A 17099-nucleotide genomic window follows, 5' to 3' on the forward strand; every position below is an offset into this window, starting at 1 on the left:
CAAGAAATCAATAAAAAGAAAAGTATTACTAGCAATTGTCACGAAAAAGATTAAAACAAAATTCAAACAAAGCTTGGAAATTTATTAATTAAAAATAAAAATCTCAATGAGAAAACTAGAGTACTCCCGGTTCAGTTACAGACAGTTTAGATTCACACACTTTCTTCCTTTAAATCCTAACTCAATTACTTAGATGCAATTGGGGTTTATTAACTTGTAATACATAGTTTTGGGCACACTAGATATTCATTCAACTAGTTGTCCTACTCATTTATGTCTAAATGGATTAAGAACAATTAGTGAACTAGCAATAAAATGTCTTACAACTACCTATTACCGCATTAAGATTCAATATCATAAGTTGGAATAATACATGTTGATTCAATCACTTGTCTTTATTCCTAAACTAATTGAACTTGGAACAAATGATGAATTGACAATAGACTATCCTAATTATGACATCAAACAAATTCATACAACCCAATTTCAATCGTTATTACCAAAAGATTATCACATGAGGCATAAAACAACAATTAAAATTAACTAGAATCAGGTAATAATCAAGTGTGTTCATCCAAAAGTCATAAACATCCCCAGAAGTAACCCTAACGGTTTAGCCTTCCATTGAGTGCATAAGACAAATACCTTGATTAAAATGAATAAAATGCATAATAGAATTCATAAACAAACGTAGAATCATCAAACAAATGTAGCCTAATGATTATCAAAGTATACAACAAATAAACATTGGGAAAGAAGAAATAATTATGGAAAATAAAGAATTGATGAAGATTAACTAATGAAATGATCTTCACTTATAGCTTGATGATGAATTGAATCGAATCTTGCCTTGAATCCGGATTGAAATGGAATGGACTTGTGTTTCCAAATGTTTCCAAGGGTTTTAAAAGCCTTAAAAATGCAGAAAAAACTCTGAAAATCGTAGGTGGTAACCCTAAAAACGAATGCACAAGTCCCTATTTATATTATTTGACAGAAAAGAGTGAAATCGGGCGATGTGGGACATTAGACGTCCTAGGAGACGTCTTAGACGTCGTGTATAACACCCAAGCGTTCTTTATACATCCTAACATGCCTTCTACCGTCCTTGAAATACACTAAAGATGGCCAAAAACGTCAGACGTCTTAGGAGACGTCTTAGACGTGTTCTAGGACGCCCTTCCTTGATTTCCAAACTTTCCGAAACACACCGTTCCAACACGGGACGTCCCTAAAACTCCAAGACGTCCTAGGGGACGTCTTAGACGTCATATAAGACGCCAAAGGGGGTTCTTCCTTCTTTTCTGCTCTGAAATAACGACCAGATGCTGACCGTTTGACCTAGACGTCCTAGGGGACGTCTTAGACACTTGGAGGCGTCGTTCATCTTTCGTGCAAGTTTTGGTGATCAAAACGACATAACTAGCAGAAACACAAAACACAAAAGTTGTAGCAAATCTTGTCTAGTTTCCAGAACTTCTTTACTCATGTTAATCAGAGCTCCAGAACTTGAGATATGACCAAAACATTGAAGCATGGTCAATTTTCCCAGCAACGTTTCTTCATTCCTTTAGCAATCCGTTTTACTTGCAGGTTCCACCCACTTTTAGTACAATATATTGACCTGCATATGAAGTTCAACAACTCATCAAAGTAGTGCCATTCTTGGACAATTATACATCAATTCAACAGATTTATGACAACTTAGTACATTCATAAAATGGACTTATCAATATCATATGATATGATTTTTAGTGTTGTGTACAAACATTTTGGACACTTAGAATAATCATTTGGTTTGATTACAACTAACTAATTGGTGCTTGTGTATAACACACTCTTCTTGTTGCTTCCTGACTTACAAAACCGTAAGTATGTATGTGTGTGCAAGACTTGAGTGTTTGACTTTCTTACTCACTCCATACCTTCTTACTTAGACATGCTTACACTCTTAAAGAAGCGTGGTTCTTATGTACTAGTTTGCAAGTATAAAGAATAACATTACAAGAGAAATGGTTTGATTTTTTTGGCACAAAATACTCTTTAAGGGGCTGCCATTTTTCGTAAATGACAAACTCTTTCTCCCTCCATTCTTATTGCATTTGGTGATTAGATTAAGAGCATATAAGTTGCTTCTTTTTCAGGTTTATTTGGTATAAATATCAAAGCTTAAGAACAACGTATATACAAGTAAAGACTAAACTAACATCTTTGGTGGTTGATTCTTGCTTGGTGGATACTTTTAGAAAACTGTTCTTTGAGTAGTTTGTCATATTCATCAACGTCATAATTGCCAAAATGAACGAAAGTCTTCAAAGGCTGTAAACATCTTCTTTTCTAAGGTTGTTTTAATCTTCATATGCTTTGCAAAATGATATTTGGTGGGTAAAGTGGTTTTAGTCTATTCAAATGTAAAATTGTTTCTGTTGATCACGTCAAGTTTGACACTATAATTAGACTATTTTTTGAGTAAAACCTAACAAAATGTAACTGAAAAAGTAAACCATTTTATAAATATCAAATATACAGAAATTAGAAATAGGACAATTATGAATTACATGACCGCAAACATATTTTGGGCCTAGGGATAGAAGGATAAAAGGACCATTTAAAAACATCCATATATCAAACAATTTTTTTTACTAATTTAAGGAAAAATACTTCATGTGACATTTTTAGATACAAAGTTATCAATAATAGTATTAAGATAAAAGAAACATTGGTTCAGAGGTTGTCGTGTGCCTTCTATCTGGTTGGTCGTGAGTTCAAATCCAAAGAAGACGTTTTTCTTCGCCATTTTGAAAAAATTAGTATAAGATCAATCACGTATAACATATCTTTATCCATACACAAAATAGTCAAGTTATTCAACATTTCTTATGGCATCGATGACATATTTCTTTTATAAATTCAACTTTAAAAAACTTATCTCTATAAGGGCTACAATGACATTCTTAATATGTTTCTATATGCAATGATGTTCTAACCGTTAAATCTTAGCAATTAAGACGACATTATCGGCTTATTTATCCATTCTATCGTTTATTGATTGCTTCATAGGTCGTTAGTTTATAATTCGTCACTTTGATATCCCCATTTTGGTTGCACATACCCACCTTCTTTATACACAACTATTATTATATATGTGATATTGCGTCTTTTGCTTCCACTAATGTGTCAATCTTGGGCATTTAAATTTGGCTCATTCCCGCTTCTTTTTTCCGCATAAAGATAGATCAATGATTATATATTAATTTACATAGACCATAATTTTTTGTCCCCTTTAAAACGATAGACCGTGGATAGGCCTATCACCCAATTGTGTCAATAATAATAGTATCAATGATAATATTATTATAGTTATAATAATAATCATACTAACTTCCTATACAAAAATTAGTGGTTTATTAGAAATAAATAAAAAATGATATATTTTTTAAAAACATAATGTTGCGACTTAATGATGATCTGCTAAAAACCATACGGAAATATTTTTTTGAAACATTTACAATTTTACTTCATAAAACTCAACTAAGCAATCGTATATGCATACGTAAACACAACTATTATAAATTTAAGAACTATAACAAAGGATCACATTTAATCTCTATATAATCAAAAGTTAAATGCCGACCAAGCTTTTCTGACTTATTTGATTAAAGCCAACTATTATTTTTTTTAGTCGGTTTGCTCGTGTCGCAAGTGGTAAACATATAATAAAGCTGAGGGGAGTGGTGTTGAGTATACCGAGCTCCAACTCAGCTCCATCAATGAAGAAACGGAGGAAGAAGATCGAAAGAAGAAGAGAGGGAGAAGAGAAAGGGTAGACTGCCTAGCGGGGAAAAGAAAGAAGGAAGAAACAAGATACTTGATTTGCCACTGCCGAGTTGTCCTTCCGAATTCGTCATGCCGAGTTCAGGTGCCGGTGTCTCCACATTAGATCCACCGAACGTCTTCCAAATCAACTCCCTCTAAGTCACACGACTTGATAAAATTCAAACTAAATTCTTACATAAAGTCTAAATATATCGTAAAAAAGGAAACAAAAACCATATATGTTCATAGGCAAGTTTCATTCATATCTTATCCAAGATTGAGTACCATATTTTGACTAAATCAAATCCAAATTAATTGATAAATTGGTTTGTTTGGATCCTAATCATGCATATAATTACTACTTCCTCCCTCATATTGAGTTTGAAGCCATCTGCTCAACTAATATCCACGTGACGTCACAAATACCTGAGGCGTTGGCACGTGCAATACCCCTACGATATTTCCCTAATTCTCCTCGCCCCTTTTTATCGTCTATTCAATCGAAAGAACTTCATTTGTAGAGACACAGGGACACATATGCATACCCACATACATATGACTAGAGAGAGAAACAAGCCAAAGAGGGAAGAAGTTCGCAACTTTTATATGCATGATTCATGTTAAACGCCCTTCAATTTCCTGTGAACCTTTTTAGGGTTCTTGTATTCAGTAATTAAAAAAAAAAACGATTTTGCCGCGACTTTATTAGGGCTTTCTCAATGATGCATATCATCATATGTATGAATGGAGTTCAATTTAATAGTTCTACAAATTCTTTCTCGATTGTCGGAGTGTGTACGTAGATTAGGACCAATTTGGGTTTCATTTTCTCATTGATGTCGTATAGGACTAGGTTTTTTCTATGATGGGGGGAACTGGTGAAGCAGACCGCAAACGTCACTTCAGTTCAATATCGTCTCCTACTGCCGCTGCTGCTAAGAAACATCCATTTGTGCCTTCTTCTGAGGATAAAAAGGTAATTGATCGTTACTTTTACTTTGGTTTTAATAGCTCTAGGTTTTCTAGGGTTTATGCTGAATTCTTGATCGGTTTTTATTGGAGACTTCTATAGAGGTTAAATACATGGTAGATCTGTCTGCTAAATTTCTTGATGAAGTTCTAGGGCGTAAGTAGTTGAGTTATAGGACTGTATCTGGCGGGATTTTCTTGATTTAAGTTTTTTACAAGTGCATATGTTTCTTCATCTATATAAGAGGTTGGGGAACTTGTGTGGAACTGCTGTCAACCCAACCAAATTAAACCAAAACACTGCTATGTTTAGAATTTGCTTGCTTGTGAAAAGTTACATATCTAATTTTATGTTACATTATATGTGAATATTATACAGGCAGATAATTCCATAATCACTTGTGTTAGAGTCAGAGGTGATGTTTGATTTGTGATATCCTTTGTTATATAAATATGATATGATGATCTTAATTTCATTAGTTATACTCTGTTCATTAATATAAGCTCACCATGCTTTATGTCTAATTCAGTTCTCTTCTAGTTTGTGGATTAAGTGGATTGAAGCAATTATGTTTCCTTGCTTTATAGTTCTAGATTAGGATTTGATACTTGATTCTGAAGCATATCCTCTGTTATTTCATAATATTGTATCATTTATATGAAGTACCTCACTTTTGAGAAATGTGTTTTCTTTGGCATGCAGCTTGACACAGTGGTACTGAAATTTCAAAATCAAAAGCTTGTTCAGAAGTTAGAATCACAAAAGGTTGAATGTGTTGCTCTAGAGAACAAGTTCAGTCAACTCAGGGAGAAACAATTGCCATACAACAAAACTTTAGCAGTAGTAGACAAGTCTTGGGACGAGGTATAGCCGCCTGAAAAACCCCATTCCTTTTATATTTCACTCAAATATCAACTGTTTGATGAATATTTGTTGGCTTTCTAATAGCTAATTGATAAAGTAGAGTCATGCTCTATTCGCACAAAGAATCTGCTGAGTCATGATCGTGGTAATAAACATCATCTGGTTGCAGGGGGTAAGAATTGTCAAACCTTTTCTCTTTCATTTGACTGAAAGGGTAGCTTAATCAGCATCAAACTATGTTAATGGACTAAAAGTATATAAATCTATTGGCAGATAATGCATCACCACCTCCAGAGGATGTATTTCTTCATCGACTTCTTGAAAAAGGTGCAACTGAGAGTAGCTCTGCAAATAGCACTCCAAGTCAAATGCAAGAAAATCGAGAGACAGGTGGCAACAAAGTTCAGAATACTTTCTGCAATATTGTTCATGCCATTGATGGTCTATGGGGCATGGAAGATGGACTGTATGCCAAAGCTATAAAGCAACTTCCAGAAGGTTCTAAGACTAATCACACTGATTTACAAGTCATATATGTTGTATTCCTTGGTTATTAACTTATATTCACAAATATTTTTGTTTGGGTAGGGTCATACAGGCCAGAATCATCTATTGAGTTAGAGAGGGAAGTGAAGAATTTGAGATTGGCAATTGGTGATATGCATATAAAGCACAGATCTTTGGCAAGAGATATGCAGTTCCACCGAGATACTGATGCTAAGAATAAATCAGAGCTCAGACAATTGAAGGGTAACTTTCCATTTCTTTAATCTTTTTGGGGTTCAATTTTTTTCATATTAATGCATTGTAATTTGGAAAGTTCCCTAGTTATAACATTGTACTTTGAAATAGCTACCAATTTTAGGCTTTTTAGCAGTGGAAATTGCTTTGTATTTGGATGACATTGCTACAATTAACTAATTAAGTAGATTTCTCAAAGTACAATGTTGTAATAGGAAGAATCGAAAGTTTGATGCCTTAATAAACAAATCAATAAAAGTACATTGCTGTTTCATGTTGAACGACATCTTCTGGTGTATTCGTAACTCAGGAGTCTGATATAAAGCTAAACCTGCAGTCTATTTGGAACCTGTTTATTACATCTGATATTGAGTTTGGCATCTAAAGGATATCTTCTGTTGTATTAATATCATTTATGCTACTTGTTTGTATATTAATAATGTATTGATTACATCATAGGTAACATTGAACTTTGAGATCAATGGTTAATTATGATATTTTTAATTTTTGAAGGGGAACTGGAGTGTACAATTGCAGAATTGGAAGAAAGCAACAAGAACTTGTCTGTCCTGAAAGCAGAGACAGATGCTGCAAAAGGAGCAATTTTCCCTGTAATTCTTGGAAATAAACGTGTTGCTAATGACAGGGCAAGAGAAAAAGAAAAGGATCTACATGATATGGAGTCTTTATTAAAAGAATTACTGGTAGTTTAATAGTGTTCCTTTTTCTTTTTTGTTTTATATTCTGGTTTCACAGTAAAGTAATACTAATAAACAGTGGTTTAACATTATGAACAGGATCAAGCCTCTTCAAGACAACAAGAACTTAAGCGTTTACATGAAGAAAGAATGGAAATATTAAAACAATTATCCAGCTTGCAGGTTGGCTTAATCTTATGGTATTCTATATCATCACCCTTTTTATGGAGAGCTTATGTTGTTGATTGTTGAAAATTTATGTTACAGAATACCTTAAAGAATTCAAAGGGGATTTTTTCTTCTGAAGCCTTTATCTTAGTGAAAGATCAGATTGCTAAGGCAAGAGGAGATTTAGTCCAGTATCAAGCTCTATTCCAGAAATTGCAGGTTGTCAGTGGTTGGTAGTTAGTTCCCTTTGTTCTCAAATTTTTAAAACCATACTAAATACCATGTATTTTAATATTTAGGTTGAGAAAGACAACCTTGGATGGAGGGAAAAAGAAGCCAACATGAAGAATGATATAGGGGAGGTTTTGCGTCGATCTTCTTCTGTTTCAGATTCTAGAATTGTTGACCTAAAGATGGAAATACAAAAACAAATCGATGGAAGAAAGTTGATCGAAGCTAAATTAGAAGAAGCTTCTAGAGAACCTGGTATAGATATGATATACACAGATAACTTAAAAAGTTAAAACTATTTTGTTTTTAAGCTTTTGAATTCTCATATAATAAGCTGCATACCCTGTCTTTGTTTGTTTCAGGTAGAAAAGAAATCATTGCAAAGTTTAGAACTTTTGTCTCTTCATTTCCAGAAGATATGGGAAGTATGCAAACTCAGTTAAGAAAACACAAAGAGGCTTCTTCAGATGTTCATTCGTTGCGTGCTGATGTTCAATCTCTTTCCACCATTCTTGATAGGAAGGTGGGTCCATCATATGACGTCATATTTTTATAAAAAAAATCAAAAAAACCTGTGCAACCTTTTTGATTTTTATTGTTTCACAGATGAAAGAGCTGGAAGCATTATCTAGTAGATCGGCTGCCCAATCTGCTGAAATACAGAGACTGCGAGCAACGGTATGTACTTCAGTTTTTACCTGTAATAGCAATGTAGTTATAAGTTTTTGCTGATTTATATTTTTAATTGATTTATTTTGTCTAAATCAGTTGAACTTTGATATAGATACATGACTTGGAGGAGAGTGACTCAGAGTTGAAGCTAATTTTAGACGTGCATAGGCGAGAAACAATCTATTCAAGGTTAACCAACTTTTTTTTTTTTTTTTTTAAAGCATGGTGGTGTTGGTAGTTGTTATTATTAGGTTTAATTGAAGAGGTTTATTATTTACAGGGAGTTTATTGAGGCTAGGAACTGTGAGTACAAAGCATGGGCTCATGTTCAGAGCTTGAATTATTCCCTTGATGAGCATAACTTGGAAACACGAGTGAAGACAGCCATTGAAGCTGAATCAGCATCTCAGCAAATGTTAGCTGCTGCAGAAGCTAAAATTGCTGATTTGAGGCAGAAATTGGAAAAATCTAAAAAGGAAAAATATAAACTCTCGGATGTCTTGAAGTCCAAGCATGAGGAAAATGAGGCTTACCTTTCTGAGATTGAGGTTAGTTGATGGATATCTTGTTATTTATTTATTTTTTAATTTTAAATTTGATTCCATAATAAATTGCAATGATGTTGGTTTCTTCTATGTGCAGACTATTGGGCAGGCATATGATGACATCCAGACTCAAAATCAACAACTTTTGCAGCAAATAACTGAGAGAGACGACTATAACATTAAGGTAATTACTCTTATCTTTTCAACCAACCATTAAATTACAAATTACAAATATAGATCTAATCACCTAGATTTATGCACATTTGTCTTGTACAAAATTGACATGGGCTTCTATTGTAAAAGAGATTTAGGTTAGTGTTAAGTGGAGAAGGAATGGAATTATTCATTCCATTAGAGTGAAAAAAGCTGTTTGTTTAATGTTAATAACCATATAATAATATGTATATTGGGTCGCTTTATTGTGTTTGAAAAATCTAAACTTAAAACCGACGGTTTGCGTTCGATTTTTGTCGGTTTTGATTTTGCTTAGCTCTAAATGGAATGAAATTTGTAATATAACCCATTTTAAAGAAAAATATTCTATGACATCTTTTAAGAATGCCATGGTTTTAATTAAATTGTAATTTTATTTTGTAAAAGTAACTAGAAAATACCTTTTTAGGGCTATCATTGTTTTTTGGAAACTAACTTTTCAAAATGTCTTAAAGTTGCAAAGTAATGGATTTTATATTCTAAAAGTTTAACCAACTCATGTTTTCTGTATAGTTACCTGAGATAACAGATTTTACATCTCAGGTTAAATAGGTCACGCTGTTTCAAATTTCACACTTTTGGCACAAATTTTAAATTTTATTACAAATTGGCCCCAAATCGAGGTTTTCTCTACAAATTTAATTTTCTATAACTTTTTTTGTAATAGTTTATAAGTTTTTTCTTAACTTTTTCCAACTTTAATATATATATATATATATATATATATATATATATATATATATATATATATATATATATATATTCTACATTAACAAACCAATTTTTCTCCTTGATTGTGCTGCAGTTGGCTTTGATGAAATAACAAATACAGTTTTGTTAATTATATATATATATTTTTTAAAAGTTGGTTTGCTAATGTATGAGGCAATGCATAAGTGGGAAAAAAAGTTGATTTGCTAATGTATATGAGGCAATGCAACTTGGAAAAAGGCAAGAAGTATTGTAAAATATATTCTTTTAAAAAGTTGGGAAAAAGTTAAAGAAAAAAACCTCATAAACCACTATAAAAAAAATAAATTTATAAAAAAAATTCTGTGTTGAATGCGTGACAAAATTTTAAAATCTGACCAAAGTTGTAATAAAATTTAAAGTCTAGGCCAAAAATGTAAAACTGAAAAGAGGGGTGACCTATTTAACCTGGGTTAGAAGGTAACCATACAGAAAACATGAGTTGGTCACCCCTTTAAAACATAAAATTGGTTACTTGGCAACTTTTAGAGATTTTGAAAAGTTAGTTTCCAAAAAACAATGATAGGATGATGTTATGTTATTTGCGCTCTCTAATGAGCTTTTGTGATATTTTTTCTTTTAGTTTTGTTACATAAAAATTCTATACTTATAATTTAATACTGTATAGGATCATGTTGAAACCATACCTTTTATCGACATACAATATAAAAGTTTCATAAGAAAATTCAACCAAACAGACTTGGTGTTTTTATTGCTTGCTTGCAATTAGTGTTACTTTCTGTATGCAATTGCCCTGATTATCATATTTCTTTTTGTTCCTGTATTTTGTGTCTTGGAAATCATGTTTTAATATTTACAAATATTTCATCTTGTTTCAGCTTGTTTTGGAGGGAGTGCGTGCAAGACAGCTAAATGATTCTCTTCTCCTGGATAAAAAAACCACAGAAAGGAAGATCCAACAGGGCAACACATTGATTAATTTCTGTGAAATAAAAGCAGAAAGAATCGAAGATCAGGTACACTCCTTCATTGGTTGACTTGACTATCTTGATAGACACTGATACAATGTTTGTGTTTTTTGCAACAGACAAAATCATGTTCAGATCATGTCGAGAAAGTGTCTGAAACACGGGTTCAAAAAACAGGCGCCTTGGAAAATACCCAAAGGAGACTGAACGATGTTAAAAAAACATCCCAGCAGTTAACAGAGTCCTTGGATGAATCACAGAGCAAGGTCGATACAAGTCGAGTCAATCTCATGGATTTGCAGATCCACTTAGAAAAAGAAAGGTAAAAAGGAATGGAATGACTCATTCCATTCCCTTGCTGATTCCATTCCCAAGAGTGGCAAAGAAAGACTTGATTGTTGTGTTTTGTATAATTGTATTGTATAGGTTTGAGAAAAAGAGAGTTGAAGAGGAGTTGGAATGCGCAAGAAGAAAGCACACACGTCTAAGATCACAATTAGACGGGTCTTCGGTTGTTGAAAAGCTTCAACAGGAGCTCAAAGAATACAAAGAAATACTCAAATGCAGCGTTTGCCATGACAGGCCCAAAGAGGTACCTAAAAAGACCAAAATACCCTCTGATTATATAATAAAAAAAGAAAAAGAAAAAGTTAACAGTCCAATTATTATTTTTATTGGCAGGTGGTGATTACGAAATGTTATCATCTATTTTGCAACACGTGTGTTCAGAAAATCATTGAAACACGCCACCGCAAGTGTCCTCTTTGTACCGCAAGTTTTGGTCCAAATGATGTCAAACCTGTTTACATCTGAATCCAAACTTTGGGATTCCTATGACCATGTAAAATAATATCAAAAAAAAAAAAAAAAATTAAAAAAGAAAACTTTTTTCCCCACCCCGCCCCACAAATCAATATGGGATTTGTTTGTTGCTATTGGTTTTTTGGATTTTCTTCATTTTGCATAGTTTGTTTTTAGATTTTAGTGTTGTAGTTTGTCAAAGTTTGTTGTTGGTTTGATTTTTAAATCTTGTTTTTAGCAACACTTATAAGATATTATCATTTACTTGCTCATTTCATGAATCAAAAAGTTTTGTTTCTAGTTTCAACTACATGTACATCTCCATTGCTGCTATTTAAAACTACATCTGTTGGGTCCTGTTTTAGAGAAAGTTCAAGATATTATATGCCTTTTATTTAGTCAAATTCAGAGCAGTCAAACATTGCCTTGTAATATCAAACAATCTTTTAGTCTCAACATTTGGATTTGGTGTTTATTTTTAATTATGGTAACGGTTTTATTTTTGTAAGTTTGCTTAAAGGTTGGTGCTTTTAATTGTTTTTAAACCGGCAACCCAAGTCATTAGAATACTTTCAAATAGATACGAAAATTGCAAAAAAAATATATTTGGGGAACCAACTTGCAACTTTTGAAAAATATAATTTACTCTATATATTAGAAAGGGTGGATATATTTAAAAGAAAGAGAAAGAAAGCCATATTTTTTAGGGAAATCTTTAGAAAAGCCCTAAAATTTTAGTCTAATTTATGAAAAAGTCCCAAACTATTTTTTGTTTATAGAAAAACACAGAATACCGGCTAAAACTTTGAAAAAAACATTTTTGGCCGTTTTTGTAGATTTAGCTGGTATTCTGTTATTTTTCATTAGTTTGCTCAAAATATTAGGACTTTTCTGAAAATTATTTGATAACCAAATTATTGGGACTTTTTTGAAAATTACTATGGAATTAATGAATATTATTATTAACAAATCATTTATAAACATATATTTTTTATTATAAACAAAGGAAATACATTTGTTGTTAATTTCTAGGAATAGAATGGTCGATTATGTACTTCTCTAGTGTTTGTTGACTACTTCAAAGTCTCTATGTTCTTCATATGTGTCGTTGTGGGTGTCATAGTGAGAAGTACTCTGTTAGGCGTGACTAATACAAGAGTTGATAGTCGCGGCTCAATCTTCATAAATTTCATCGTAAATGTGAAATACTTATAAAAAAAATGCGGGAGAGATAAAAAAGATGCAGGGTCATTTGTCTGCTTGGCTAGTTAAGCATGAGCTAATTCATAGATCTTTGCGCTTTGATTACCAAGGAATAGAGACTTTACAAATCAAACCGAGGGATTGGCATTCCATTGCTGTCATTTTATATGTATATGGTTACAATTATCTCTGCTCCCAATGTGCCTATGATGTAGCACCAGGTGGACTATTAGCTAGTGTGTATCATCTTACTAGAATAGAGTATGGCGCGGATTAATACACAATCAATAAGTGTCTACTTGCTATTAGGCATGATGCTATATGATCACGTGTTATCAGAAAATATCATTACACGAACATATAGATCTTTCATTATGTTGTTTAACCTAACTACCACCTAACCTCTAAAAATTACCCGGTAACAACCATAAAATTACACACATCTATCGAGAGTGAAAAGTAAACTATCAATGAAAATTTAAATAAATAATAACCTTTCACCTGTTTATATATAAATTATCATTCATGGTTCACTTTTAACATTTTATAGATGTGTGTTAGCCGATGGTTGTTAACATGTAATGTATGAATGTTGGTTGGTAGTTAGATTAAATAACATAAGAGGAACACCAATATTAGAGGAATGCTAACTAAGTTCATCTCACCATCATACTCACAACAATGCATAGGAAGAACGTAGAGAGTTTGAGTGGTCAGAAAACAATAGAGTACTTAGATCACAAATTTATTCCTACAAATAGCAACAAATGTATTTTCTTTTTTTATAATAAAAATATTTTTTATGTTTATAAATGATTTGTTAATAATAATATCTATTAATTTCATAGTAATTTTCAAAAAAGTCTCAATATTTTGGTTATTATGTAAATTTTGGAAAAATCCCAAATTTTTGAGCAAAGTAACGAAAAAGGACATAATACCGGCAAAATCTACGAAACCGGCCGAAAAGGTTTTTTTTTTAAAGTTTTAACCGGTATTCTGTGATTTTCTATAAATAAAATTTAGTTTGAGACTTTTTTCATAAATTAGATTAAAATTTTAGGTCTTTTCTGAAGATTTCCTTACTTTTTATACAATGATTTATTAAAACATAGGAGTCACTTTGGGGTATATTATATATTCTAAAATTTGTATTCCTATTTTAGTTAGATATTCGGATTCCTTATTGAATCAAAAGTCTACTACACATGCCTTTAAACTTTTTGTTCTAATGTACTTTGGCTAAATGACAAAACGCTTTTATTGTGCAATTTGTATTTTCATGTGATGTAGATGCTACTCCTACTTATGAAAATAATGTATTACGTAGGGAAATTTTATATCCGAATTTTATAACAAAGGTTAATATTATAAAAAATCTTATATTTTGTGTTTTCTTGATTAAACCATAACCTTATTTTTTCCTTTTGAAAAAAACATTGTATTTTTCTACTTTTTTTTTATTAGTTCACCATGTTAGTAGTTTTCTTCCAAAGTAACTAGCAAAACGTGAGAGTTTTTTTTCCGGAAAAAAAATATAAAATATTGAGGGTTTTTTAGAAAAAATTAAAAGGTTGAGGGTTTTCTTGGAAAAAAAATAAAAACAAATGAAAAGATGCAAGGTATTTTTCAAAAAAAAAATAAAGTTGAGGTTCAAAACAACGACATCGATTATAGTCATTAGGGCTTATGATAACGATTTTAGTACATAGTTAAAGTTTTCCTTTGTCATGTTTTTATACAAATAGTTAAGCATGGTATTGTATTTCTAATATATGTTTGTAATTATTTTTTTAACTATCACAACTATGTTTACTTCCCAAAGTAAACATAGGTCATCAAATGTTTGCACATATTTAACAATTTTAATCAAGTGAAATTGCATGAAGTAAAACATAATATTTTACAAATTTTCAAAAAGAAAATTAATATCAACATAAACTGATAGCAAAAGCCAAAAAGACTCGACTCTTTTTGTCATATTTGTAACACAAATACGATTAAGAAAGAATATTATTAAACACGTTCGTTTTCTCATGATTTAAAAATAAAAAGTTAATTTTCAAAAGATGGTTTAATCATATAAAATTAAATATTGAAAAGGAAAATGTACCAAAGAAACATTATAATCTATGTCGAAACGAAGAGTGGTAAAACATATTTACTTTTGAGGAAGATGGATTGGACAATACACATTTGGAACATATGAGATATATATGTGAGGTCTAAGTCGATAAGAATAGCATTTTCCATTTGTATCAATTGGGTGATATTCCTTTTATTATTTCATGACAAACTATTTCTTATATTCATTCATGAGATGCATGCACCTTTCAACCGTTGTATCAAGGTTGCCTAATTAGGATATGTAATATTATAAGAATCTTTTAAAATATCCATTACAATGATAATTTTATATAGGGCATTTGCATAAAAGAATTATATTATATTTTATAAATAAAAGCTACCTAATTTTGAAAAAAATCCCGTTGCAATCACCGTGCCTCTTCATTAATATATGACATCAGATGTATTTTATAAACTGAAATCTAACTTTTTGAAATGAATTCTCGTTTAGCTCCATGATATGATATGTGTATAATTTACTAAAACTAACGTAACACAAGAACCAATTTAAGAAACCAAGATACTATTTCATAAAATGCATATGATGCCATATAAGTATATACGAATATAAGTATATACGAAGACACCAGGTTATAACCTGTGGACATCACGGTTGAAAAAGAAAAATCCTAATAATAATTCAAAAGCGTAATATTTAATTTATGATTAGAAAACATTTATTATTTTTCATATATATATATATATATATATATATATATATATATATATATATATATATATATATATATATATATAGGGAGTGGTTCAAATGAGAACCAAAAAAGGTTAAGAACCGTAAGAACCTCTAACTTTAGATGTTTATAAAGGGTTTAGGGTTAAGAACTCTAAACCCTTTATAAACACCTTAAACCCTAAACCCTAAACCCTTTATAAACACCTTAAGCCCTAAACCCTTTATAAACACCCTAAACCCTAAACCCTAAACCTTTTATAAACATCTAAAATTAGAAGTTCTTACGGTTCTTAACATTTTTTGGTTCTCATTTGAACCTTTACCTATATATATATATATATATATATATATATATATATATATATATATATATATATATATATATATATATATATATATATATATATATATATATTTCATAAAATGCATATGATGCCATATAAGTATATACGAAGACATTAGGTTATAACCCGTGGACACCACAGTTGAAAAAGAAAAATACTAATAATAATTCAAAACCGTAATATTTAATTTATGATTAGAAAACATTTATTATTTTTCATATATATATATATATATATATATATATATATATATATATATATATTGTTTGTAAGTTAAGTTCAAATTAATATGTAAATTGGTTTATATACAAACTTAAAAAGAACCAAATCAAATAGCCAACTTCTTGCGATAAATAGGAAAATAGTTTAAAGGGATAATGACTTAAAAGGGTAATATATTTTTTGATTTATACATATTTAGTCACTGACTTTTTTTTTCGTCCACATTTACCCCTTCAACTTGTTAAACTGTACACATTTAGTCCTTATGACCGGCTACTCCAGGTTAGCCGGTAAAAAAGACTTAATAGGGTAATATATTTCTCACTTTGTACACATTTAGTTCTTAATATTTTTGTACACATTTAGTCCTAAATATTTTTTTATTTCAAAATAAGTCATTTTTGTTTTTGTACTCATTCAATACTTATGAATAATTTCTTTAAGTTTTTCTCACAACATCTTACGTGGGACAATCATTGATGAAATGTGTGTGCCTGTTGATGTTTATGTGTAACGTCTCATTTTCACAACCAAAAAGTTTCATTTTTAAATAACGCAAAGCTCCCTAATTATAAATCAATTATTAAGAAAAAACGTTTATTCCAAAATTTATCGAAAATCAGAGTAATATAAGAAACGTGGAATCCTCAATACTGTTGATGAGTATGTATAGTCATGTTTTTGCCTTCTCACGATCAACCATAAAACCTGAAAACATCAACAACTGGGTAAGCACAAAGTTAAGTGAGTTTCCCCCAAAATACCTGATATAACAAACGTATTATCATGCATAACAGACCCACACTTATTAGATTGGAATACCATGGCCCAATCAGTCATCCGATTGGAATGCCAACACACAACATGTCCAATCAGTCATCGGACTGGAATACTCAGGGTTTGTCGGCATGCCGCCTTAACCCAACCGCTTTTCTCGAGCGTCTGTGCCTACAGCTTACAACCGATCCGCACCAGGTATCTTGGCCTACAACATATAGCAAGACCACCTCAACCTATCTCGCCACCATATGGCTATCCCACTTAAGATGTGAGAGAAAGCTAAAAAAATCATTTATAAGTGTTGAATGAGTACAAAAACAAAAAATACTTA

At 31.3% G+C, this 17099-nt stretch overlaps 1 protein-coding gene across 1 annotated transcript; it reads left to right on the forward strand.

The window, feature by feature from the left end:
* Positions 1–4310: 4310 nt before the first annotated feature.
* Positions 4311–11705, forward strand: HUB1 (histone mono-ubiquitination 1). Its single transcript, XM_079039142.1, has 18 exons — positions 4311–4792; positions 5489–5650; positions 5735–5822; positions 5924–6148; positions 6239–6400; positions 6905–7095; positions 7189–7272; positions 7357–7476; positions 7557–7743; positions 7851–8011; positions 8095–8166; positions 8273–8349; positions 8441–8708; positions 8803–8889; positions 10508–10645; positions 10717–10919; positions 11024–11189; positions 11279–11705. Exons 1-18 carry the CDS (start codon positions 4679–4681, stop codon positions 11408–11410), a joined length of 2637 nt encoding a protein of 878 aa, XP_078895268.1. The 5' UTR covers positions 4311–4678; the 3' UTR covers positions 11411–11705.
* The last annotated feature ends 5394 nt before the right edge of the window (positions 11706–17099 follow it).

The sequence above is a fragment of the Lactuca serriola genome, chromosome 4, assembly GCF_051521515.1.
Source record: "Lactuca serriola cultivar US96UC23 chromosome 4, Lser_US96UC23_V15, whole genome shotgun sequence".
In the NCBI taxonomy this organism is placed as follows: Eukaryota; Viridiplantae; Streptophyta; class Magnoliopsida; order Asterales; family Asteraceae; genus Lactuca; species Lactuca serriola.